Here is a 24,631-nt window from a genome sequence, read left to right as displayed (position 1 = left end):
TGGTTGTTTTTATTGTTTTGTAAACCGCCCAGAGAACTTGCGTTTTGGGTGGGATAGAAATGTATTAAATAAATAAAATAAAATAAATACCCCCATGCCATGATCCTTATCTGGATCTGTGCTCCCTCAAGATGTTATTTAGCGGTGGTGGGGACAAGCACATAATTGCCATTAGGATTCCCCTCCAACGTTTCCAGTAAATGAGCATTGTTGCCCAATTAAATAAATCTTAGTTAACTAATCATATAAGGTTTAACCAGTTAATTGAGCAATTAAATTTCTATATGAATAAATAAACACTAAAAGCAATATTTGTTTTTAGATTATGCACCTTTGTGGCTAATTAAAAGGCATTCCTTTTGTGTGAGAAAAAAGGACAAAGGCCCCGTAGCCAGTCTAAATGTTCAAGGGGAGCCACTGAAAAAAAGTAGGGGGGCAGTCTATATGGCATTTTAAAGACAACTTGTGGCCTGGGGCACGTATACTTATTTGTAAAAAAAATTGGGAGTAGGGAAAGAAAAATGTGGAGGGGTTTGGGCCTACCCTAGTCGGTCCCCCAGCTCCATGACTAATAAGCTGGTTTTCATAAGCACTTTTGTTATTTTTTAAAAATGAAACCTGCTTCCCAATTAATTTGAAGCACTTTTTTTAACCAATTGAGTAAATGTTGCAGCACTACATTAAATAGCAACATATTTAGCTGTTTTACAGAATCTTAACTTTCCTTCTGTTCTATAGAGCAGGGCTGCACAACTTCAGCCCTGCTGCGGATATTGGAGTACAACCAGAGGTGCACCTAGGTAATTTTGGAGCCTGGACCTTAAGGCCTTTGGACCTCCTCCCCCGCCCTGCAAATTAAGCATCATTATGCTCCACCGGGTGACCACACCACCCAGGACAGACTAAAGAGGATTTGGGGTCCCCCAGGGGCTTTGGAGGCCCTGGACTTCGGCCCCGAAGTCCAGGGGTAAGAGTTCCTCTGAGTACAACTATAGTTCCTGACTATTGGCCACTGCAGCTGGGGATGATGGGAGTTGAAGTCCAAAAACTTCAACTAGAGGGAAGTTTTTATCCCTACCTGTAGAGATAGGAGTAAAAGACACTGAGGAACTGAGCATCTGGGACCAATTGTAGCCACTTCATTAAGATAATCTGATTGTCGTAAAAATGCTGATAGGACCATGAGCAATGTTACCAACCAATTAATAATGCAACCATACTTAACAGGAACTGAAACGATGCATGCCACTATTCAGTAAAGCCTAGATAAGATACAAGATTGAAAATGACTCCAGGAGGGAGCAAATATAGCTGATTCATGGTCTGTTGAAGACAATCAATGGTAGCTGGGGATTGTGGGAGTTGTAGTCTAACAACATCTGGAGAACCAAGCCTGGGAATACCAGTGCTAGTATATCAATGGGAATTATACTCCCACAACATCTGGGAAATCAAGGCTTGGAGACCCGGTGCTAGGCATTTTAAAACCATGCTCCCCAAATGGCAGCAATTCTCTTCCCTCTCTTGCATGGTTGACCTCCACAGGAATCACACTAGTACTCCCACCATCACCACCACCACCAATATTTAAAAGGTCTACAGCTCCAAAAGTGAGCTAGGCAGCCAGAGAGCAATGATATAGCCACTTTTAGCGGTGGTCTGAAGATGATTAAAATGGAATGTATGCATGTACTGGCAGAGACGTGCATCATGCAGATACACTTGACAGGAGGCCAGGATTGGCTGCAGCTCCCTATTAATGGCACACAAACCCAGGTTTGTTGCAGCGTAATGCGTGAAAGGATGCCATAAATTAAAGAGGCACAAAGGAGAGCTGGTCTTGTGGTAGCAAGCATGACTTGTCCCCTTAGCTAAGCAGGGTCTGCCCTGGTTGCATCTGAATGGGAGACTTGATGTGTGAGTACTGCAAGATATTCCCCTCAGGGGATGAAGAAGAGCAGAAGGTTTCAAGTTCTCTCCCTGGTTTCTCCAAGAGAGGGCTGAGAGAGATTTCTGCCTGCAACCTTGGAGAAGCTGCTGCCAGTCTGTGAAGACAATACTGAGCTAGATAGACCAATGGTCTGACTCAGTATATGGCAGTTTCCTATGTCCCTATGTGCCTATGTATTTGAGCCCTATTCACACATTATGCTCCAGACTCATACAGTGAGTGCACAGTGTACACAGGTGAAGATGAGAACACAGGTAGAGTCATGCACACATTACGTTGAACACAGCTATAGCAGTACACTTCCTATCTGTACTCTGCCTCTGAGGGACCTGTACTCAGGTTTACTTTTAAAATGAACGCAGGTACATTCACACAAAAGCATGTATGAGAATACAGATATGTACAGATAAGTGTGTAAGAGGCGCTCTTATCCCTGAACTTCTGGGCCTCCACACTGTCTGAGGCCCCCAAATCCTCTTTGGCCTATGTCCGGTGATGTAGTCACTGTGCCCCCACCCCGGTTGGTGCTGTGCTGGGTAGCCCAGGGCAACCTTTGCTTTGGGGGGGGGAGGGGGAAAAGAAAGATCTTGGATGGGAATATGTGAAGCTGCATGTTGAAATGTTTCTGCTAATGCATAGTTTCAGAAATGTGTCTGTTTTATATCCTTACATTCTTGTGCCTTCAAGAACCCACGTGTTAAAAACACTGCATGTCCCACAGTGTGTGTGTGTGTAGGGGGATGGTGTGTGGCTAATGCTTAACTTGCAGTGGGGGCGGCCTCCAAAGGCCTTTAGGTCCAGGACTCCAAAATTACACCCAGGGGAGTAGCTATAATTGAGCAGATGAGTTCAAAGAACCCAGGGCCCCCAGTTGCACCCCTCTCTATTTTATTCGTTCTCTCTCTTTCACTCCGAGGGGCCATCGCGGAGAGGGGCGAACACGAGCCCCTACCCTAGCTACGCCCCTGGGTGCACCTCTGGCTCTTTCCTCTCTCCCTTCTCCCTCTTACTACCATGCGGAACTTCCCGGCGGCAGACTGCCACAAATGCTATCTTCACTGATGATATCGTGAGGGTGTTTTGACTGCAATGTAGACGTTAGTGAACAGTCTTGTGCTAGAAAGCTTCATCTTTGCAAAGAATGCCGCGTAATGAGTATACGGAGTCAAAACGAGCCGCCAGCAGTAACCGTGAGACCCCCGAAGGAGACGAGGAAGGCGCAATTTGAGCCATTCCGCGTACGTTTCTTTTTCGCCTTCCCGCGTTTCCTTTTCGCGCCTCCCACCCTCCCGCCTCACTTTTCAGAGAGGTGCCTGGCAGGAAACAGGAGATTAACGTTGCCCGCTGTCTTGAGCTCCGCCTGCGTCGCCTCGCCTGTCTCTCCCTTCCAGCCGCTCTCAGTCTGTGTGTGTCTCTCTCTGTGCAAAGTGTCTGTGCTACTTCGGGGAGGAGGGCGGGGGGAGGTCGACGGGGCCGCCATATGCTTCGGATTGTACCCAAGACCCCGCTGGAGTTTTGCCCCTGAAGCGCATTTCAATGGGCAGCTCCCACTTGCTCAACAAGGGTTTGCCGCTCGGTAAGAGATCGCCTGCCTCCTTTCCTTCCGTCCTGTGCGGGATACATTGTTGCCTCTCTCCGTCCTGGCTCTGCGCGCAGAAAGGCCGGCATCGCTCCCCTCCCCCACGACGAGCTCCTTCCCTCCCTTCCACCCTCTCCCTGCCCGCTTTGTATGTATTGTATTGTGTGCCGCTGTGTGTGCCTTTGCTTCGTACAGAAGGGCCTCCCCTTTTGGAGGAGCGCTGGGTGGATGGGTGGGGGGTAAATCGTTGGAGTTGAAGGCCGATCCGCTGGATCATCTCCAGCAAGATTATTTTATCTGCGTTGTAAGAGAGGGACTCGGGGAGGAGGCTGAAGAGACTCGAACTTGGCTTCTGCGGGAGGGAAGGGGGAGGGGATGGACCTCCAACTCGATTAGCAAGCGAGGATTTGAATGCTCATTTTTATGCTCGCACAGTTCTTGGGGGTTGAAGCAATGCATGTTCCCAGTTGCAGTGGAATAGAACACACAGACACACAATGTGCCTAAGAAGCAGGAAGTTGAATGGGGACACTTTTATTAATGGGAATTGCTTTAAGGCCTGTCGGTTGCAATGAATTGGCGTGTTCCTCTGGGCGGATTATTTAGTATTAACGAAAGGGATGGCTTTCTTTCTGGTATGTCTCTTCTGTGATTTGGTTTACTTTTATTGCCCCATTCTAACCAGTGCAGTTATGGATTGCTCTTGTTTTAAGATAAAGCGATGGGATGGTTATACCGTCCGTAGAACCAAAAACCTGCTAGTAATATATACGTTCATGTGGCCTGTGATGTACGTTGCTCACAACTCTGCGATTATTACAATGAAGTATTGATACTGTATGGATTAGAGAAGCCTGTAGAGTGGAAAGGGCTGTAATTTTCTCTTTAGGTTTAACGCTGTAATATATCTCCATGCATGCCCTGTGGCTGGCATTGTACTTTCGGTAGACGGGAGCCTTTCACCCCACTCCTTGGTCAGCATGTCGTTGAAGAAGAATCATTTGTGGCTTTAATGGAACAATTGGATTTCACTGCACATTTTAATAACTGCGAGAAAGACATTCACCTTCTGTCCAAGATGGAGAACCTGCAAAATAACCCCCCATTTAGTCATTTTTAAAATTTATGTGGCCTGTAGTTATAAACTAGATCGCATGTTTGTTTGCAGTGAAGTAAATAAATGGGTGGACGACTGTAGTTCTGAAGCCAAACGAGGGATGTAGAATTATTTATGAAATATGTTATGGCCCTTGTAATCAATAGGATCTGTGTTGTAGAATAGTATCAAGCTTGGCCTGTTCTTAAAGTAAATGAAAATAAAAAGAACGATGCTAGTTTTAAACACTTACAGAATGCACAATAGTTTGGAAGTATCTGGTGACTTGACATACTTCAGCCCCTTTAGTTGAGACTGCATCAGCAGGGCGATATTTTGCCTAATCCTGATCCAGATAATGGTATATCTGCACTCGCAAGACTAATATTAGCAACAGAAATAGTTCATTTATTTACTTCAGAAATATTTTACATTACAATACATAATTACTGTACAATGTTATATAATGTGGCTAGTGGATCTAATAAGTGGATCATAAAATGTATTTATGAAGTACTTTGATAATTTATTAGCTAAACTGGACAGATGTATCTGAGCTATAAAATCCCTTGTATATTGGCAACTCACTACAGTATTGTGTACTGTATTTTGGTTCTACTCAACAAAGTAATCTTTATGCACTGATTAAAATTCACATTTTATCCTAAGATTTTTTATTTTACTAATTTTTAAAAATGTGGACTATAATTATAATGTGATGTCTTACTGATTCATCACAAATCTATACCTGCTCAACACCTGTACTTCCTGATTGAATGACATATGGTGCCTTTTGAATTAAACAAAGCAATAAATACAAAAAGTAAATAAATAAATTCTAGTAACTGAAGCTCCTACTTGAACATTAGTTATTTATGATTTTTTTTTACTATTATGTTTAATGCTTAAAGGATTAGTACAAAATTACAACTGAAATGCAAATTCTGTTTGTGTTTGGGAAAGTGTGTTATGTTAACATTAATAATATGTAGATAGCATGGGTACAACATGGTTGGCTTCAGTTTGTTACATTCAAAAAAAGAAAATATGTCTTGGTGATGTTAATATGGCAATGAATGAAAATATGATAAGCTTTGTTTGTTTGTTTGTTTGGAGTATCTGATCAATCTAAGGAAATGATATTTTTAAGGAATACATCACAAGTGTTCCTTAGATAAGCTTTTTTCCCCCCTGTAGTTACCTGTATATTCAAACTCTTATTTATTTTGTGATTTACAAGGGCATATTCAATAATATATTTCATATCATATTTTTATTAAAACACAAAAATTAAAAACCAAAAAAATAAAAAAAATTACATATGCTATAGAAAACTGGTTTAATAATACGATGACTGACCATCTCCCCCACCTATCATTATATCTCCCACTGGATAAATCCGCCTAGAATGATTGAAGAATGACAAAGCACCTTCTGTAAGGAAAAAGAGTTAAATTTGGGAAGGGAGGGGAAGAAAGATGTAGATAGAACAAAGGAAATACCTGCTAAATAATTCCGGTGAGAAAAGAATGGTGACCTCAACGTTTTCAGTTTTAGACCATGTTCTTAAAGCAAACACACACTCATTCTGTTTTCCTGTTATAGCCAAATTCCCCAGTTCTTCAAACCAATCACAAATAGCTGAGTGGCTATGAGAATTCTGTTTCAGCAAGATGATAGCCACCAAAAGAACCCTCTGTTGTAAGCTTCCTGACATAGTGAGACTGCCCAGTTCGTAGAAAAATAGACAGAATGACATGAATTAAGGAAAAATGCAGACTGTCCTTAGAACAGATTGGCATATTTGAATATCTTCTTGTTCGTTAAACAACAGAATCAGACTAGCTTTAGGGGCTTGAAGCCTGATCAGATGACGGGCCACCTCTGTTGTTGTTGTTGAGGAATTAGCTGGAGGTAGATGTCCAAAACATTCAATCAGCTTTCCATTGGTTGCTGGGGTGTATAATTCTAGAGACTGTGTTGCTTTTAAAAACTCCACATAGCACGGCAGCAAATCTAGCAAAGGCAGACAGCATTTTTAAAAATAAAGATAAAAATGGGCAGCTCTTTGAACCAAATAGATGAATTTAAAAGTTGTAAAGACAACCACATGGCTCTGTAGTGGCCTGGGGTCGACACTGACTCCACGGCACTACTTTACTTGAATGGTACGTACTGCCATTCCTTCTTTGGTATAAGTGCATGTTTCTGACTTATCGAAGAAAATGAAAGACTAACCTGGGCCATTTACGAAGTAGGACTGTGGTTTTCAAACAGTGCTCTTTGGAGGGGTTTGCCAATGAGAAAATTGGTAATGGTAGACAAGCTGCTCAACAGACAGCTCCTTCTGCCATCCTCTCTAATAAAACGCTTGGTGTCCGTCCGTGGACGGACACCAAGCGTGCGTTCGTGCCTGGCCTGTTCTGGGCATGCCCAGAACAGGGCAAGGGAGGCACGAACGGCAGGACCCGGCGGCCATGTTGGGGCCGGGAGAAGGAGAAGTGGCCGCCGCCTACGCCAGGAGGAGAGTGCGGGAGAGGCGGCGGCGCAGCCGTGGCCACGGCCAGAGGTGGCGGTGGCCGCGACGGGGCAACTGGCGGCGGGAGTGCGGGTGAGGCGGCGGCGGGGCCAGAAGCGGCCGCCGCAAATAAAGGAGAGAGGCGCCGGGGGAAGAGGCGGCGGGGAAGCTGGCCGAGGTGGCGGCGGAGCCGCCGCCGAGGCCTGGCGCCGCCAGTAAAGCCGGGCGGGGGGGGAAACCTTGGGGCCCGATCCCACCATTCCCGTCCCCCCGCCAAATTACTAAGGGCCAAATTGGCCCTGAAAAATGCCACCGCCGAACCGCCCTCCCAGCTGCCCGATCCCACCATTTGTACAGGAAAGAGGAGCTCGCTAGCAGAGCTCCTCTTTCTGCAAAGGCTCTTCTCAAACTGGCGCTTTGAGCGGAAAGGGCGTCCTTTCCGATCAAAGCGCCAGTTTGAGAAGAGCCTTTGCAGAAAGAGGAGCTCTGCTGGCGAGCTCCTTTTTCCTGTACAAATGGTGGGATCGGGCAGCTGGGAGGTTCGGCGGCGGGGGCCGAAAGCATTACTAGCGCCCGTTTTTCAACGGGCTAAAATTCACTTGTTACCAATATTCTCTGCAGTGTGCAGTCAGTGGAGGTTTTGTGCATACACCCAGTTTTTGTGGAGCCACAACTAGGCCCAATTGGCTCCTCAAAGACTCCTCAGAACCCCTACCACATGCAGGGTCTTTCTGGCTGGTCTGCAAGAGTTACCTGGCAAAAAACCCAGTCCCCTTAGGGTAGGAAAAGAGAGCCAGTGGTTAGAGTGTAGTGGTTAGAGTGCCGGACTAGGACTGGGGAGACCCGAGTTCAAATCCCCATTCAGCCATGATACTAGCTGGGTGACTCTGGGCCAGTCACTTCTCTCTCAGCCTAACCTACTTCACAGGGTTGTTGTGAGGAGAAACCTAAGTATGTAGTACACCGCTCTGGGCTCCTTGGAGGAAGAGCGGGATATAAATGTAAAATAATAATTAATAATTAATAATAATAATAATAATAATATTAAATAATAGGAACTTTGAAAACCTCTTAAATAGGACAAACATTGAATGTCAGCTTCTGCCCAGTGTTTCCACATTCCAAGCAAATAGATACATGTAAAGTATGAAATTCTACGTAAAGCAGAATTCTGTTAGAAGTTTAGAGTTTCAGTGAGTTGGACTTGTGTTTGAAACAGCTGGTCAGCCTGGAGGGGATCTGCAAGCTTCTGATGGAAAATGAATGTGCTAACGAAGGAAGTGTTAGGGGATTGTACAGCTTCCTGGGGCAGTGGATTATTTTGGAATCCGATGGCCCCCTCAGGCGTTTCAGAAGAAATCAACTCTTAGAGTTTGGGTATTGTTCTGCAGAACTCAAGGCCCTGGTTTGCACATCTCTAGATGCATATATGGGCCAAAGGTTCCTGAACCACTCCTTGCCAGACAAACCTGGCTGTGGCTGTTGTGAGGGGAGTTCCAAAAATTAACAGCAGGTGCCAAATAGCTTGAGGTAAGACTAATATTATTTCATGATAGGCAGGTTTTTAATTGCCTTTGCACAGCTGGCCAGTGATATATCGGGGACCTCTGTTCAAGGACAATGCTGGGCTTCCCCTTCATGGGCTGGAGCACTGATGCGGTGACACACGCAGCCTCTGGGCTTGCGGCATTTCAGGGCTGTAAAATCCTGCAGCAGCTGGCAGTGGAAGGAGCACTGCAGACAGAATGTGAAGCCTCTTGAACTTCCTGGTCTCTGCCAATATTAATGAAAGTGTGGGAAGGCATTGCACACAGGATGCAGCAGGTTCCTGTGCTGAGGAGGATGAGGATCAGCAGCACAAAAATGATAGACACCAAGTTAGGACAATAAACTGTGTTGATTGATGCTGTGCTGCAGAAACTAGCTAATAGAGAGCTATGTGATGACTCCAGTTATGATGCCCTCCAACTGAAATGAAAAATGAGGAACTGACAAACCTTTGTTGTCCTAATGGGAAAAGGCCATAAAATGTTAACATAATAAAAAAAGTCACACTATTGTGCAGTAACCAAGTATGGGGCGATGCCCTCCTTTCTTTTTGATCGTGTCGCATAGTTGGTTGTCTGTTAACTGAATTCTAAAGTATTTATAAAAATGGAAGCTTATGAGCAATTTCGGGCTGCAATGTGGGAAATCAAGTAAGGAGGGGAGTTAGGAAGGTGCTTGACAGTTCTGGAAAACAGCCTCCTGGATCTCTGGGTGAACTCTTCTTCCACACAAACGTTTCCGAAGGGGCAGGGTGAAGAAGGCAAGGCAAATTGAAAGAGGTTGCTGCAACCACAACTTCCCCCTGGCTCCCCTTCTGGAACTCCTTCCAGGTCTCTTCCCTGTTTTGCTTTTTTGGAACTCTCTGGTCCAGCCTTTGCAGCTTGTCTTCTTGGTTCCATTTCTCACCACCCAGGTTCTTCTGTGTGCTGCTTCCAGTGTCCATAGGTTGGATGCAGTCTCATTTGCTCCTTTTCAGACTTCATTACTAGTGGATCCTGTCCCTCTATGACAACTCATAGGTTGCACTGGAGCAACTGGCCTGCCTTTAGGGGTGCAGAGATATGGTGCAGTTTCTATTGATGTTCTCTTCCACTTGTCCCCTCCCCACTTCTCAATTATTCATAGTAATCTGTGCTGCCATTTTTATTTTTTTTTAAAGTTAGTACTTCCTATGAAGTCTATTGGGGCTAGTAAAATGGGTGGGTAGTGGCCCTAGACACCAGTTAATACTGTGGAATTTCTGTTAACATGCCTGCAGACAGACAAATACACACAGGGTTTTTGTGTTTTTACATAAGGATGGCATAGGAGGGCTGCTGCTCCTTTACTGTTGCATTTAGGCCTGTACCAGTTCCCTTTGTTGCCAGTAAAACTAATGTAAGCCATGTCCAGATCATTCATTTTTAATTTAAAATCTGTCATTTTTTAAAGCCCAGGGTTTAATTTTTTTTAAGCATATCTCTACACAAATAGGCTTGAAGCAGGACATAAGAAACCTATGTGGAATACAGACAAAGCCCTTCTAACAAAGTCCACTGTTCCAGATCTAACAGTTCAGAAGAGCATTGGGCTGTGCCTTTGACCCACCAGGGGAAGCTAAGCAGAACAGAGAGCCTGCCAAGAGACTTGACTTCAACATGGTTGGACTGAACTTTCACGGGTTTTTAGTCTGTAACTGTAGCTGGATGCCAAGAGTCACAGTTTTGCAGTAGTCTAGATTTTGCAGTAATCTAGATTAAAGGTTGGCCATGTACCCATATACTACACTTTACCAGGAATACTGTCAAAAGTACTCCTTTCTTTCAGTTTTAGGTGGGAAAGTATGAGTTTTGAAAGAGGAGGAGGACTTTATCCTACTTTTGAATGGGCTTTTTGATTTGGAGCCACAATTTTATTTGGGGGGAAAGCTTTTAAAACCAATACTTGGATCCAAATAACTTGTGCCAGGAAAGGTTTTGCTTTGTGTTTCGTGAACAAGAACCCTTCCTGCCTCATGGCAAACCTCTTTTGATCTGAGAAGAGTTTCATAAGCAGTTTGTGTTATGGCTTGGGGGTTGAAGGCAAAAAATAAAGAAGACAAGCCAAACATTGTGCTAGCTATGCCCTGGGCCTTGAGCGTATCTATAGTAGTTCTTTAGATCTTGGACAAAAATCCCGTCCTTTTAACAACTATAGATCCCATTATAAAAATCTTCTCTGTGATGTGTCTATATACTACCACCTGGAGGCTTTTCAAATCAAATCAAATCTTTATTGTTACGGTCATTCGACCAGCAAAATGGAGGCTTTTCAGACACCGCAGGTTTACTGCGAGGCTTTACTGCGATTTTGGAGCATAACAGATACTCCGATGCAAAAAGAGGATTTTTTTTAACCCCAGACATAAATCAGGCGAGGTTCCTATATGGAGTGAAAAACCCAAATAATGTGTAAAGTGCTCTCTGAAATACCGCACAGACTTCAGGGTAAATCTGGCCGATCTGTGAACGCACACTCACCCTCCCAAAGTAAAGTCGTGGTAACAGTTGCTGTCTGAAAAAGTCCCTGGTGGAACAGAGACTAGTGCAGAGTAGGGGAGTAATTTTGGTTGCCTGTGCAATGTTACCGCTGATGGACTGGCTGTGTATAAGGGACCTTCATCTGTGTGTAGTGCTGCTTCTTCCTGGCTGACCCACACATTGTTTTGCTCTAAATTCAGAACCTATTATCCTTTGTATCTCAGCAGATTTTGGGATAGTATTTCTGCCATGGTACCTTCCTTATCTCCATAATTTGTGTGAGACAAGCCCATGGCCAAGCAGTTCTGTAGACTTTCTCCTTCTAAGACTGAAAGATCCACAGAGAAGCCAGAGTTTGGGGACACAGTGCTGGGACAAAAATCTGTCTGCTCTCCATGAGATTGGTCACTGTTTGTAAGAAAAAAATGTTGCCTGGGGCAGCATCAGCTCGCAGTATTTGTGCCATGATTCATTTTTGCAGCAGTTGAGGGCCAGCAGCAACATTGCTGTTGGTCCATGTCCAATGCAGGAACTTGGTCAGAGAGATCTCAACAACAATGCATCTGTGTCATGACATGTTTGCAGAGCAGCAGCCTTGGACTGAAGAATACAACATACTCCTTTCAATGAGTTATGATATCAGCTCTTACTCAGACTCCCCAAGTGAGGCAGATTTCCTGCTTGGTCAGTCACAGACATTTTGCTGAGGCTGTAACCTGAGCATTTGCAGGCATGCTTTGGCACAGATAACAAGCCTATTCTGATACTAACATTTTCTTTTAAAAGTTTTTGTGACGTGTAAGTTACCAGTTTATTTTTATTTTTCCCAATCAGATGAGGAGCATGTTTATGTTTTGTGTTATGCCAGTTGTTTCGTATACTTTGCAAATAAATTTGAAATTTTGTATTGTATTGCACAACTCTTCTAGTATGGTTTATTTCCCTTTTCATAAAATAAACTAGACCAAGATAAAGAAGGGATGTGCACGAACCTGTTTGGAGGCCATTTTACGGGCCTCCGAACATGTTCAAACACTGGGAGGTTCGAAGGTGGTGGTGTGTGTCGGACTTTAAGGGTGGGGGAGGGTGCACTTATCCCTCCCTCCGCTTTCCCCCCCAACGGTGCTCAGTTTTTGTAAAGTCCTTTGGGGCGGCAGCGTACCTCCCTGCTGCCCCGTCCCCTGAAGTGGCCGGAAGTACCTGGTGTGCATGCACACACCACACACACACGTCAGGCGGGCTTGAGTGCAACATGCATGTGCACCAGGTACTTCTGGTCACTTCTGGCTGAAGAGGACAGGTTGACAGGGAGGCATGCTGCTGCGCCAAAGGACTTTACAAAAACCATGCGCCAGCGGGGGGAAAGTGGAGGGAGGGGAAAGTGCACCCTCCCCCACCCTTAGTGCACACCTCCCCGCCTTCGAACCACCCCCACTCAGTTCTGTGCACATCCTTAAGATAAAGCTGGTGCCAGTCAGTATTTATGTGGATTTGTATTTATGTGGATTTCTGTGCCTCTAGGAACGTTCAGATTCTTTGTATTACGACAGCAAACTTTCAAGCAAACTTGAAAGCTGAACCCAAACAATTTGGAGGTGGGTCCAAGGTGCAGGTGAGTCACCCTTGGACCTGGAGAGGGATGGCTTGCCCGTGGTTGATGAGATGTGGGTCTCCATATGAAAGCAGGCACAGCAGTTAGGGTCCTGTCCAAATGCACTTCCTGCATTTTTCTCAGACAGAGGAGATCTTCTTGTGTTGATGCAAACTTCCAGAATTGGCTGCTGTAATATGCTTTGTGGGGCTGCCCCTGGAGACTACTGGAAGCTTTGCTAGTGCAAGATGCAACTGCTTGCCTTCTTACAAATATTAGGAGATGTGGACATATCTGACCAATGTTACATCATTTGCACTGCCTGCCAGTGTGCTTCCAGGCATATTCAGGATGCAGGTTCTAACTTGTAGAGCTTTTCTTAGCCTGGAGCACAAAACAGCACCTCCCTATATATATTAGCACAAGACAGCATCCCCCTAGATATCAGCTCCTGTATCAGTTGGGTTCCTCAGATCACACCCTGCTTTGCATTCTGTCAGAATGGCAGAGAGAATCTTGGTTGCTAGAAGTAGGACCATTGTAGTGATGGCCCCAAGGAGGAGAAATCTTCCTTCTGAGATGCAAGGATGAAATCACAAGTTTGCAGTCTTGTGGCTGCTTTTATGTGTTTCTGTTCCAGCAGGCCTTTGGTCAGTCTGGTTAAGGGCTATGAGTTGAGTTGATGGATGCTGTTATTTCTTGGTAGCTGTTTTTTAGGAATTCAATTCATTTGGTTTAAAATGATACGTTATCTATTGTAAACCACTAGGGGTGTGTGGAGATGCAGCCCTGCCCATTCACATTTTAAATAAACAAAAATTATCAGAATCTCCCCTGGATGAGATTCCTGAGCGTCTCATGTCTCTCTGCCTATAACCTGGGGTGGGTAGCCCAAGAGAGTTTGTGTTCTTTGGAGTGTTGCACAGTTAAAAGTACTGCTCACATAATTATTTTGAAAACCCTGTGTTTTAAATCTGCCAGTACTAACAAAATATCTGTCATTGTGGGGGTGGGATTGCCTGAGCCCATATATTGCAGGATCCTGATGGTGGAGTGCAGTGTCCCTGGGCATTCTCTTACACAGGCTCCATTGCCGCCACATCCATTAACAGCAGTCAGTGTAGCCACAGTTCTCTATGGTTGCTGTGTGAGGGAGGGCAGGCAGGGGGCTGTTTGACTAGATAGAAGAAGCATGTGAGTTCTCAAGATCAAAGAGTCAAGGAAGGAGAGCTGTCCTCTCTCCACGCTCGGTTAAAAGCTGGGTAGCCCCACTGGAGGCAAGCTGGGCTGGAGGGATTTGCATGGATTCTGATGATCATGCAAATGTGGGCAATGCATCTCCTGCCCTGATTTTAGCAGCCATGTGAACCAGCTCCATGTCCCTGATTTCTGCCCATTTACTTTGCCTTATGGGAGCCTTTGTGAACCATAATTCCTGCTATGTGCCCTGCTCTAATCTGGGCTCTGTTTCTTGGCCCTGTGACAGTGTGACAAAGAAAATGGGACTCAAGGATTGGCTATTCATGTGTGTTATTAACTTTTGTACAGTGCTTAGCTTTTGTTTACAAAACAAAAACAATGTATTATAAAGTGGGCTGTGTGTCTGTAATGTATACTAATGTATTGCACAAAAGCCATATAGTTGATACATCTTGCCCTCTAAGCACATAGATATTGTAGGTACTCTGATCAACAAGAGCTTCTCACTGAGCTGCCATTCTGTGGGGTCTTGTAACTCATTAGAGTCTGCTTAGTTGTGGGATACTGCTTAATTTGGAGTCTGTTCCTGCTGTTTCCTTAATTATACATACAAATCTGCTTTAAGTCTTCGCCTGTTGAGATTTCTGGTCAGTGGTTCAGCCATCAGAAAATCATTTCTTTTTGGCCTGTGCGATTTTTCAACATGATGCAGCCAGACAGCAGATTCTATTATAAGCATAAGAAGTATCTAAGGAAATAACCTTTTATCTGGAGTGGAATTGAATGTATTTTAGGCTCAAATGTTCAGATAAAGAGAACATTGCATTTGCGAATGCCAGGGGGAAGAGCTTCACAATAGCAACTCTCTTGTACTCTTTGTACAGTACAGGAAATAACTAATTAGGTATGAAGAAGACTTGAGAATGGAGCAGATAATTTTCTTGATTTCTCACTTTACCGTAAAGTTTCTGAAACATCTACGGTGATTCCCATCAGCATTTTCTAAGTATTGCACATTTGTGTCCAGTAAGTTTTCCTTTCAATACTGCTAATTATCTGAGCTGACCAAGCTACTACAACTTCTTACCTCAAACAATTGCTTTTGATTTTGTCATTGAAAGTGAAAGGATGACAGTTTCTCTGTATGCCCACATGTGTGCCTCTCCCTTTCGGTTTGGCTACCCCTCCATTTGAGAACATGTCCCTTGCTTACAGTAAACAGTTTCCCTTGGGATGAAATAGGCCAGTTCCATGCTAGGGATCATTAGGAAGGGAATTGAAAATAAAACTGCTAATATTATAATACCCTTATACAAAACTACGGTGCTGCCACACCTGGAGTACTGCGTACAATTCTGGTCACCACAGCTAAAAAGGGACATTGTAGAACTGGAAAAGGTGCAGAATAGGGCAACCAAGATGATCAGGGGCCTAGAGCACCTTTCTTATGAGGCAAGGCTACAACACTTGGGGCTATTTAGTTTAGAAAAAAGACTACTGCAGGGAGACATGATAGAGGTCTATAAAATCATGCATGGATTGGAGACAGAGAGAAATTCTTCTCCCACTCACATAACACTAGAACCAGTGGTCACCCCATGAAATTGATTCCTAGAAAATTTAGAACCGAAATGGGAATACTTCTTCACACAATGCATAATCCGCTTGTGGAATTCTCTGCCACAAGATATGGTGACAGCCAGCAACCTGGATGACTTTAAGAGGGATTTGGATAACTTCATGGAGGAGAGCTCTATCATTGGCTACTAGTTGGGGGATTAAAGGCCACCTCCAGGCTCAAAGGCAGGATGCCTCTGAGACCCAGTTGCAGGGGAGTAATGGCAGGAGAGAGGGCAAGCGCTCTACCCCGGCCTGTAGGCTTCCAGCGGCATCTGGTGGGCCACAGTATGAAACAGGATGTTGAACTTGATGAGCCTTGGGCCTGATCCCGCAAGGCTGTTCTTATGTACTGATCTAGAGAAAAGATGATGCAAATAAGAATTAGGACAGGAATAGGCTGCTACCTACAGTGAGTCTCCATTTATGTCTGTAGAGTTATCGTTGTTGTTGTTGCTGAAAAGCACTATACAAGTAATAGTAGTAAGGTGGATTGTAGCTAGCAACCCTAGTCTGTACACAGTTAGGGGCTGTCTGGCCAGACTGACAAGGTGCTTCTCTGTATCCCACCTTCATGTGCATCACAGCAGTTGGGAGCAATTGCTAGTCAGCCCAGTTGCCCCATGAGTGGTACAACTCATGGCTGTGGTCATGGGTCCACACATTTTGACTTGGTTCACTATCTAAAACCATCACTTCTTAGCCAGACGCATTACTTGTACCGGCCCTCCTGCCTTCCCCAAGTGCAGTGGCATGTGCAGCATACGTGGGAAGTGGAAGGGTGTTTGCTCTTGAGCTAGCAGCCGCTCACTGCTGTTTTCACTTCCCATGCTGGTAGGGAAAGGGCACTTGTCCCAGAGGAGGCGGTGGCACAGCGGCGAGTGAAAATGAATGCAGATGAGGAGTGCAAGACAAATTCTGCTTAGAAATACCCTCGCAGAAACATTAGCAGGATGCTGCCTCACTTGGCAAGCCCTGCTGTGAGAAATGGGAAAATGGGAAAAAAATAAAACATTCAGAAATTTTATCTAGAGATAGATATAGCTTTAAAAAAAAAAAGTTCCACAGAAGTTTTGCTGGATTTGATGATAAAAGGTTTAAAGGAGCTTCAGCCCTCAAACAAAAGAAAATAAACTTTTAAAAGTTTGAACCCCGAAGCCACAGAGAGCAGCAGCAGCCGCCAACAGCTCTTTCTCCTTGCGTCCAATCCCATCTTTACCCAACTGTCCAAGTCCCCCTCTCCTGTTTCTTGTAAAGCTCCCCTCTTCTCTCGTCACCTGCTGTCGTCGAGAGAGGAGATGGTCCCCCTCCTCTTAGTTTCACAATTGGCTCCCTCTGTCCTGGGTCCCTCCTCCTTGGCTCTTTCTCATCATTATTTATTATTTATTTATTATTTATTTGATTTGATTTGTATACTGCCCTTCCAAAATGGCTCATGGCATCCTGCAGACTCCTCTCTATTTAGTTCCTAACCCCAGCTGATATGAGAAGGAGTCAAGGAGGGGGAACAGTACTGAGAGCAGCACATTGAAGGGAGAGATGAAGCAGCACACCAATTGGAGGGAGAAGGGATCAGAGGAAGGGAGGGAGATGGAGCTTTGAAAACAAGTCCATGGAAGCTTACAGCAGCAATTGATATGAACTGGGAGAAGCAGAAAGGATGAAGGTCACGTCAGCCTCTCTGCTTCTCTGGATCCCTCCATTCATTTTGATTGTCACTGTAAGTGTCCATGGGCTTGATTTCAAACTCCACCTCCTTCCCCACATCTGATTGCTCTGCCCTCTGATCAGCTGCTCTGCATCCCTGCTGAGCCCTGGGAGGAAAGAAGCTACTGGGACAAACTCCCACTACGGCCCAATAGCACGATATGCCTGATTCTTGCTTGCCAGACAAAAATACTTGCTCTGCTGGCGATGAGAAGGAAGAGCCTTTGTTGAAGGTTGGCTGTGGTAGTCGATTGGTGCTAGGGGAACTAGGAGTGGCTGCTTGACACAATGCTTACACAGCATTTTCAATGCACCTGAGATTGTTACCTTGCAAATGTAGTTGGTGCTCCCAATTGAGCTGAAGTTATGGTAGAAAAAATCACTTTCACACTGAAGAAAGGATTACTTTTCAAGTTCCTTAATGGAAAGCATGTCTGTATGGTGGAATCTTCAAGCTTAAGCATTCTTGGAGGTCATGGTGATTATCTATATTGAGCAGGGGGAGAGCAACTGGCCCTATCCATCCCCAGCACAGCATCCCTCCAGTGGCTGTTGCTGGTGTCTTTCTTATGTTTCTTTTAGATTGTAAGCCCTTTGGGGACAGGGACCCATCTTGTTTGTTTGTTTGATTGTTTGTTTGTAAACTGCTTTGGGAGCTTTGGTTGAAAAGTGGTATATAAATATCCAAATTGTTCTTACAACCAGCCTTTTGTGGGTAGGAGAGAATTAAGCTGAGTACAGAGACTCATCTGGTGCCAGGGGAATCTGCTAACTCAGCAAAGAGGCACCTTTAAAAATGGCAATTCTCTTTATTTCTCAGGGGGAGAGCAACTGGTTCTATCCATCCCTAGCACAGCGTCCTTCCAGTGGCTGTTGCTGGTGCCTATCTTATGTTTCTGTTTTAGATTGTGAGCCTTTGGGGGACAGGGAGCCTATCTATCTATCTATCTATCTTTATTTAACTGCTTTGGGAACTTTTGTTGAAAAGCAGTATATAAATATCAGTCTTTGTCATCATCTCCTACCCAGCGCCTGCCCAACTGGGTAGCCTAGCTTTTGTACCCAGTCTTTAACCAAGGTAGGACCGAAACCCCCCTGCCTCAGACTGTCCTCACTCAGCTTCTGATCGTGTGAGTGACTGCCTGTGAGCCCAACTGGAAAAAATCACTTTCACACTGAAGAAAGGATTACTTTTCAAGTTCCTTAATGGAAAGCATGTCTGTATGGTAGAATCTTCAAGCTTAAGCATTCTTGGAGGTCATGGTGATTATCTATATTGAGCAGGGGGAGAGCAAGATAGTCCAGGAGAAAGTGGGGCCAGGGAGAGGCACACTGCTGCATTGCCAAGGGCTGCCTCTCTGCTTCCTGCGTGGTGCATTGTGGGATACTGGAGGACTTCCAGCTCCCAAATGCAGCTCTGATTAACACTGCTGCAGATATGGGGGTGTTGAGCAGCAGAGCCCAATGAAGGCTCCAATCGTTTGGAAGGAAGCAGGTAAGTTTCTGCCTCCCCTCCAGTCCACCCCCACTTGATTATGATAACAACCTCTATAGACTTCATAGTTTGTGGAAGAAGTTTGAAAAACTGAATGAAGGTTAATCTGTGACCTCTGCAAATTTAAAAGAAATTGAAGCCCATAAGAGAGTTTGTGTAACATAAATATTTGAATGCTTGAAGGTGGAAATACTGCAATAGTTATCACTAACAATGCTGAATAACATAGAAAGGAGAATGAACTTTGTAAGGAAGCACTTTTGCCCTATGGTAGCCTAGACACCTGTAGTATCCTGCCAAGTGATAAGGTGGATTTTATAAACATATGGAGGTACCTTATACTTTTATTATTAGTCCACCCAGTTCAGTATTGTCTGCTCTGATGGGAAGCAAATCTTCAAGGCCTCAAGCAGAGGTCTTTCCCAGTCCTGCTCCTGGAGATGCTTTTTAAGATGGAGATGCCAGGAACCTTTTTCATGCAAAGCACATTCTCTGCTACTGTGCTATGGCCCAGCAGGTGTGTGGTAAAAAAGGTCATCTGCATGGGTTTGTTGTCTGAGACTGAAATCCTGGGTACACTGCACCCATTAGACTTATTTCTATGTATGTATGCATAGGATCGGGCTGAATGAACATTTGGGGCAACTTAACATTTTCCTTAATAAAGGCTGATAGAAGTAAGTATATTCGTTGATTAAACTTTGTTTTGTTGTATTAAACTTTGCCATATTGAGGACTACTCCATCCTGACTTCTTTATTCTTTGTGGACCACCACACTTCCTTACCAACACATGGGAGAAGGACACCTGCCAGGCTTCTGAGCTAAAACTCAGTCCTGCATCTCGGTAATGCTGCTGTGTCATATAATGTGATAGCAAAAAAATGAATATGTGGGGTGATGGGGAAATAATGTTCGGTGCGGTTAGATTTGTGCATGCTCCAAACTCCACTCCAAGAATTATACAAATGCGTGGAGAGGGGAGGGGCACAGGATTAGGGATACCCAACCACCAGTAGTTTGTTATGTAGTCTGAAAAAACTGCTTCATATGCAACTGCTTCTTCAGAACTCCCAGTCTCATGGAGAGGGTCCTCCGTGCTTACAGCTGTATGCACAGGGCATTTTTCAGAGTTGACACCAGATGTGTGGAGAGTAGGTATACATGATCTAAGCCTCCCTCCCTCTCCATGTGTTTGGATAACTTCTAAGAGGCTTGTCTAAGGTGTTTTAATCATTACTATTCTAGCAGCTGTGTGGGAGGCTGCTTTAATGGTCTTTGTGGTGGCCGCATTGTGGCATTTCTTTTGCCAGAGTTTGTGTTCCTTTCTGTTGTCTTCATTTGGAGAGGCCTTCCAATTTCGGAAGGAAGTCTTCTTCCCTTTTATGGCTTCCTTGATTTTACCTGTTAGCTATGTTGGCATCCTCCTGGACTTGGTGGTACCTTTCTGCCTTTTGGGTATACAGTCTTAACTGGGCTTCCAGTATTGTGGTTTTGAGTAAACTCCATGCATTCTGGAGCGAAGTTTGATTATTCCATTTTGCTTATTGGAGCACGTACAATGTTGTCACAGAACAATTATCATATTGTGATGGTGTGTATTCGACACTCAGGTGCCATGTGAGTCTTACTTTTAACGTAAAGGACATTAAAGCAAGGGACTGGAACAGAGGAGAGATGGAAAGCACGGAGTGAGAGTTCCCCCACCTTGATTGGTCTATATTAGAGTCACAGTTAGGTGGTGAGGTAATGTGATGTAACTGTGATTCTGATTTAACCACCACCCTGGGAGTGTAGAGCCCATAGATACATCATGGGTGTCATGCCTAAGTTCTTTCAGATTCCAAATTACTGTCTTCAGGGCTCCTCTGCAAATTAAAAGAGGCACTCCCATGCCCCTTTTGTTAAGGCAAGTAGCGAAAAAGAAAAAGGTTCTGCCGTTATAACCCACAAAATTCTATTACTTATAAAAATGATAACTGTTAGGCGAATAACTTAAAACATGGTGTGTGTGATCTACTTGATGAGGTCTATAATTGTGCCTAATTTCAAGGAGATCTGATAAAAATGGCCACGGCTATAGCGTTGAAAAGTGGCAGTTTGGCCCTTTCCCCTCCAGTCTTTGGAACAATGTAGCCTATATTTCTTTCCCATTTTGGTGAATATGACTGATGTATTCTGTCAGGCTTGTCTAGGGTTGCCAGATGTTCGGGTACAAATCCCATCATCCCCAGTCATAGTGCAATCAGTGCATCCCCACAGTGCATCTGCACTCTGCAGTAAGACTCGGATGCAGTAAGACTCGGAAGACAGTACAAGAGCAGGACAACATGGGGCATCTTTACGGGTGCCAGGCACTCCATCCTCCCCATTTTGATTTGGGCTTCAAAGACCAAGGAAACGTGTGGGTGCATGGAGGACAAGTTGTAAGCAAGTGCAGTTGGTGACATTGCTTAACATCATTACTGATCACATGGCACTGCAGGGGCATAACTACTATTAGGCAAGGGGAGGCAGTCGTCTTGGGGCCCCACTGCCTCAAGCCCCCCCCCCCCCCCCGGAGGCACATCACATGACTCCCCACCCGCCCATGTTGCACCCCCTATGAATTATGTTGAGTCTCTTGGAGATTGGCAGGAGCAGAGAGTAAAAAAACTAGATTCAATGTGAACTGGATATTCACCGTATTCATAATGGGGATGTTAGTGTGAGTGCACTATATATTGTGAAGTGTGTTTGTGTGTGTATATCAGCGAGGGGCCCATTTTAAAATCTTGTCTCTGGGCCCCCTCCAACCTTGCTACGCCCTGCATGGCAGATCTGTTAAGGCATCAACCTTAGGCTCCAATTTCCTGACTCTTTGGAGGTTGAGCCAGATTGAGATAGCCTTAACTTTGATCTTGCGCTGGCAGGTGTTTTTTTTTTTACCATTGAGTATCTTTCTAAGCTGTCCTGCCATGCTTGCTTTGTTTGTCAGAAGCCAAATATAAGTGAAAGCCAGAGTATGGGAGACACAGCCAGTCCACCTGCGTTTGTGTCTGACCTACTGAAGAGAGAAGTTTCTGCTTCTCTGGACAGATAAGTCCTTTCCCTGGGGAAACTGGTTCCTGTTCTCTGAGGAAAGGATTGGCAACCATCTCTCCAAGCATCCTAACCAGATGGTCTGGGTGATTTGAATAACATTCTGGAGTGTTGATGATTTTCCTTAAGCCTTGCAGACACTTTGCATGGAGGTAATCTCTATGTAAGGAAGTTAGGAGGGTTACCTGATGACCTTTCATTGTGAGGTGCCAGGAAACTGACCACCTACTGAGATGTGTTGATTTGGGTTCCTCACACAGGTTTGCAGATGCAGTGGAGTTGCACATACTAGGGATGTGAATGAAATGGCATTTGCTTTCTGTTAAGAGCTCGGAATAGACCACAAATGCCCAGATCATTCCATCAGAACAGCTGGCTGTTCTGATGGAATGCCCCTGTTCCGAGTCTGAACGTTCCAAGCACCATTTTGGAATCCAGAATGACATTCTTCTGGCCTCTGTGCACACGCGGCACCTGTTTGCATTGTGGTGCTGACCATGCAAATGGTTGCTGTGTGTGCGCAGAGGCCACAAGATGTGGAATGTTTTGAGTGTTCTGACTTGGAATGGGATTGTTTTGTTCTGAGCTTGGAACAGGCCCTTCATTTGAAGGGCATTCTGTTCTACGTTTGGAACACTCGAAACGACCTGGCTCGTGGTTGGAATGTTCCGGCTGCGAACCACTCTGCACATCCCTAGTGCATACCACAATGCCTAATTGGTTAACATGAAATCTGTGAGTAGCTAGTAATTAAATATTATTATTATTATTATTATTATTAAAAATAGAAAGTGAATACATCAGGAGAGTTAGAAAAATCCACAAGTCCAAACTCAATGGCGGGAACACCGTACAAGCCATAAACACCTGGGCTATACCTGTTATCAGATACACTGCAGGAATAATAGACTGGACCCAGGCAGAGCTAGAGATGCTAGATCGTAAGACCAGGAAAATCATGACCATCAGTCATGCTCTGCACCCCCGCAGTGATGTCGATAAGCTATACCTCCCTTGCAGCTCAGGTGGAAGAGGAATGCTGCAAGTCCATCAAACAGTAGAGGAGGAGAAAAGAAGCCTTGAAGAATATATCAAGGACAGTGAAGAAGATGCACTTCAGATGGTCAATAATGCGAAACTATTCAACACCAATGAAACAAAACAGGCCTACAAGAAAGAACAAGTCAAGAACTGAGCAGAAAAATGGAAAAATAAGCCACTGCATGGTCAATATTTGCACAATATAAGTGGAAAATCAGACATCACCAAGACCTGGCAATGGCTTAAGAATGTCAACTTGAAGAAAGAAACAGAGGGTTTAATACTGGCTGCACAAGAGCAGGCACTAAGAACAAATGCAATAAGAGCAAAAGTTGAAAAATCAACCACAAACAGCAAGTGCCGCCTTTGTAAAGAAGCAGATGAAACTGTGGATCACCTAATCAGCTGTTGTAAAAAGATCGCACAGACTGACTACAAACAAAGGCATGACAAAGTAGCAGGGATGATACACTGGAACATCTGCAAAAAATACAAGCTACCTGTAGCCAAAAATTGGTGGGACCATCAAATTGAAAAAGTTGAAGAAAATGATGATGTAAAATATTATGGGACTTCCGACTACAAACAGACAAACATCTGCCACACAATACACCAGATATCACTGTAGTCGAGTAGAAAGAAAAACAAGTCAAAATAATCGACATAGCAATACCAGGTGATAGGAGAATAGAAGAAAAAGAAATAGGAAAAAAATCACCAAATACAAAGATCTACAAATTGAAATTGAAAGGCTGTGGCAGAATAATCCCAAATAATCCCAGTGGTAATTGGCGCCCTGGGTGCAGTTCCAAAAGACCTTGAAGAGCACCTCAACACCATAGGGGTCACAGAAATCACCATCAGCCAATTACAAAAAGCAGCTTTACTGGGAACAGCCTATATTCTGAGATGATATCTATAACAGCAACAACATTGACAATAAAATTCTGGCGTCCCAGGTCCTTGGGAAGGACTCGATGTCTGGATAAAAGAAAGCAGTCAATAACACCTGTCTGACTGTGTAAAATAAATAATATTTTTACATTTATATCCCGCTCTTCCTCCAAGGAGCCCAGAGCGGTGTACTACATACTTGAGTTTCTCCTCACAACAACCCTATGAAGTAGGTTAGGCTGAGAAGTGACTGGCCCAGAGTCACCCAGCTAGTTTCATGGCTGAATGGGGATTTGAACTCGGGTCTCCCCGGTCCTAGTCCAGCACTCTAACCACTACACCAAGATTCTAACCTCAAAAAATATGCCACCACATTTCAGATTTGTAAAGGGGCTGGTTTCCCCGTCAAACCATTGCTTAAGAAGAGTGCATCCAAAAACATGCTTGAGAAGAGTGAACAATTAACCTGTTAGGACTCTAGCAAGGTTCTTGAGTGTTCATTCTGTATGCTTCCCACCCCCTACAAGACATGAAAGGAACATGTTCTGGACCAAGCATCTATGGACATAAAGCATGTGTAGAGTATTACAAGAGCATTTTGTGGGGTCTCTTTGACCCCTAGCACTATAAGTCTGTAGTACTTTCATTTTCTAGTGCAGTGCAATAGGGGTTCTTGATACCCGAATATCCCTATTAATAAAAAGTGCACTTTTAGACAATATCATGAGGAGGAAACACCACAGAGCACTTAGTTTGGGAATCAGTCAATCCAAGAATAGGTGTTCAAACTACTTTGAATGGCATTCCAGTCCTTAA

At 44.4% G+C, this 24,631-nt stretch overlaps 1 protein-coding gene across 9 annotated transcripts in view; it reads left to right on the top strand.

Moving 5' to 3' along the window:
• The first annotated feature begins 3,287 nt into the window (after positions 1-3,287).
• CTBP1 (C-terminal binding protein 1) overlaps positions 3,288-24,631 on the top strand; it is a 91,585-nt gene continuing 70,241 nt past the window's right edge. For 3 of the 9 annotated variants that reach the window (XM_053309842.1, XM_053309838.1, XM_053309839.1), the window contains exon 1: positions 3,292-3,527. Coding sequence is in view for 2 of the 9 variants with exons in the window: in XM_053309836.1 (XP_053165811.1) it covers positions 3,488-3,527 (40 nt within the window). In the remaining 7 variants the exon portion in view is untranslated. Of the gene's footprint in view, positions 3,528-3,951; positions 4,166-7,102; positions 7,238-24,631 lie in introns of those variants that run through there. The other 6 variants (XM_053309835.1, XM_053309843.1, XM_053309836.1 and 3 more) reach the window with 5 other exon arrangements.

This window comes from Hemicordylus capensis, chromosome 3 (assembly GCF_027244095.1).
Source record: "Hemicordylus capensis ecotype Gifberg chromosome 3, rHemCap1.1.pri, whole genome shotgun sequence".
Classification (NCBI taxonomy): Eukaryota; Metazoa; Chordata; class Lepidosauria; order Squamata; family Cordylidae; genus Hemicordylus; species Hemicordylus capensis.
The sequence above is the reverse complement of the archived record's forward strand: the minus strand, read 5'-3'. Positions and strand labels throughout refer to the sequence as shown.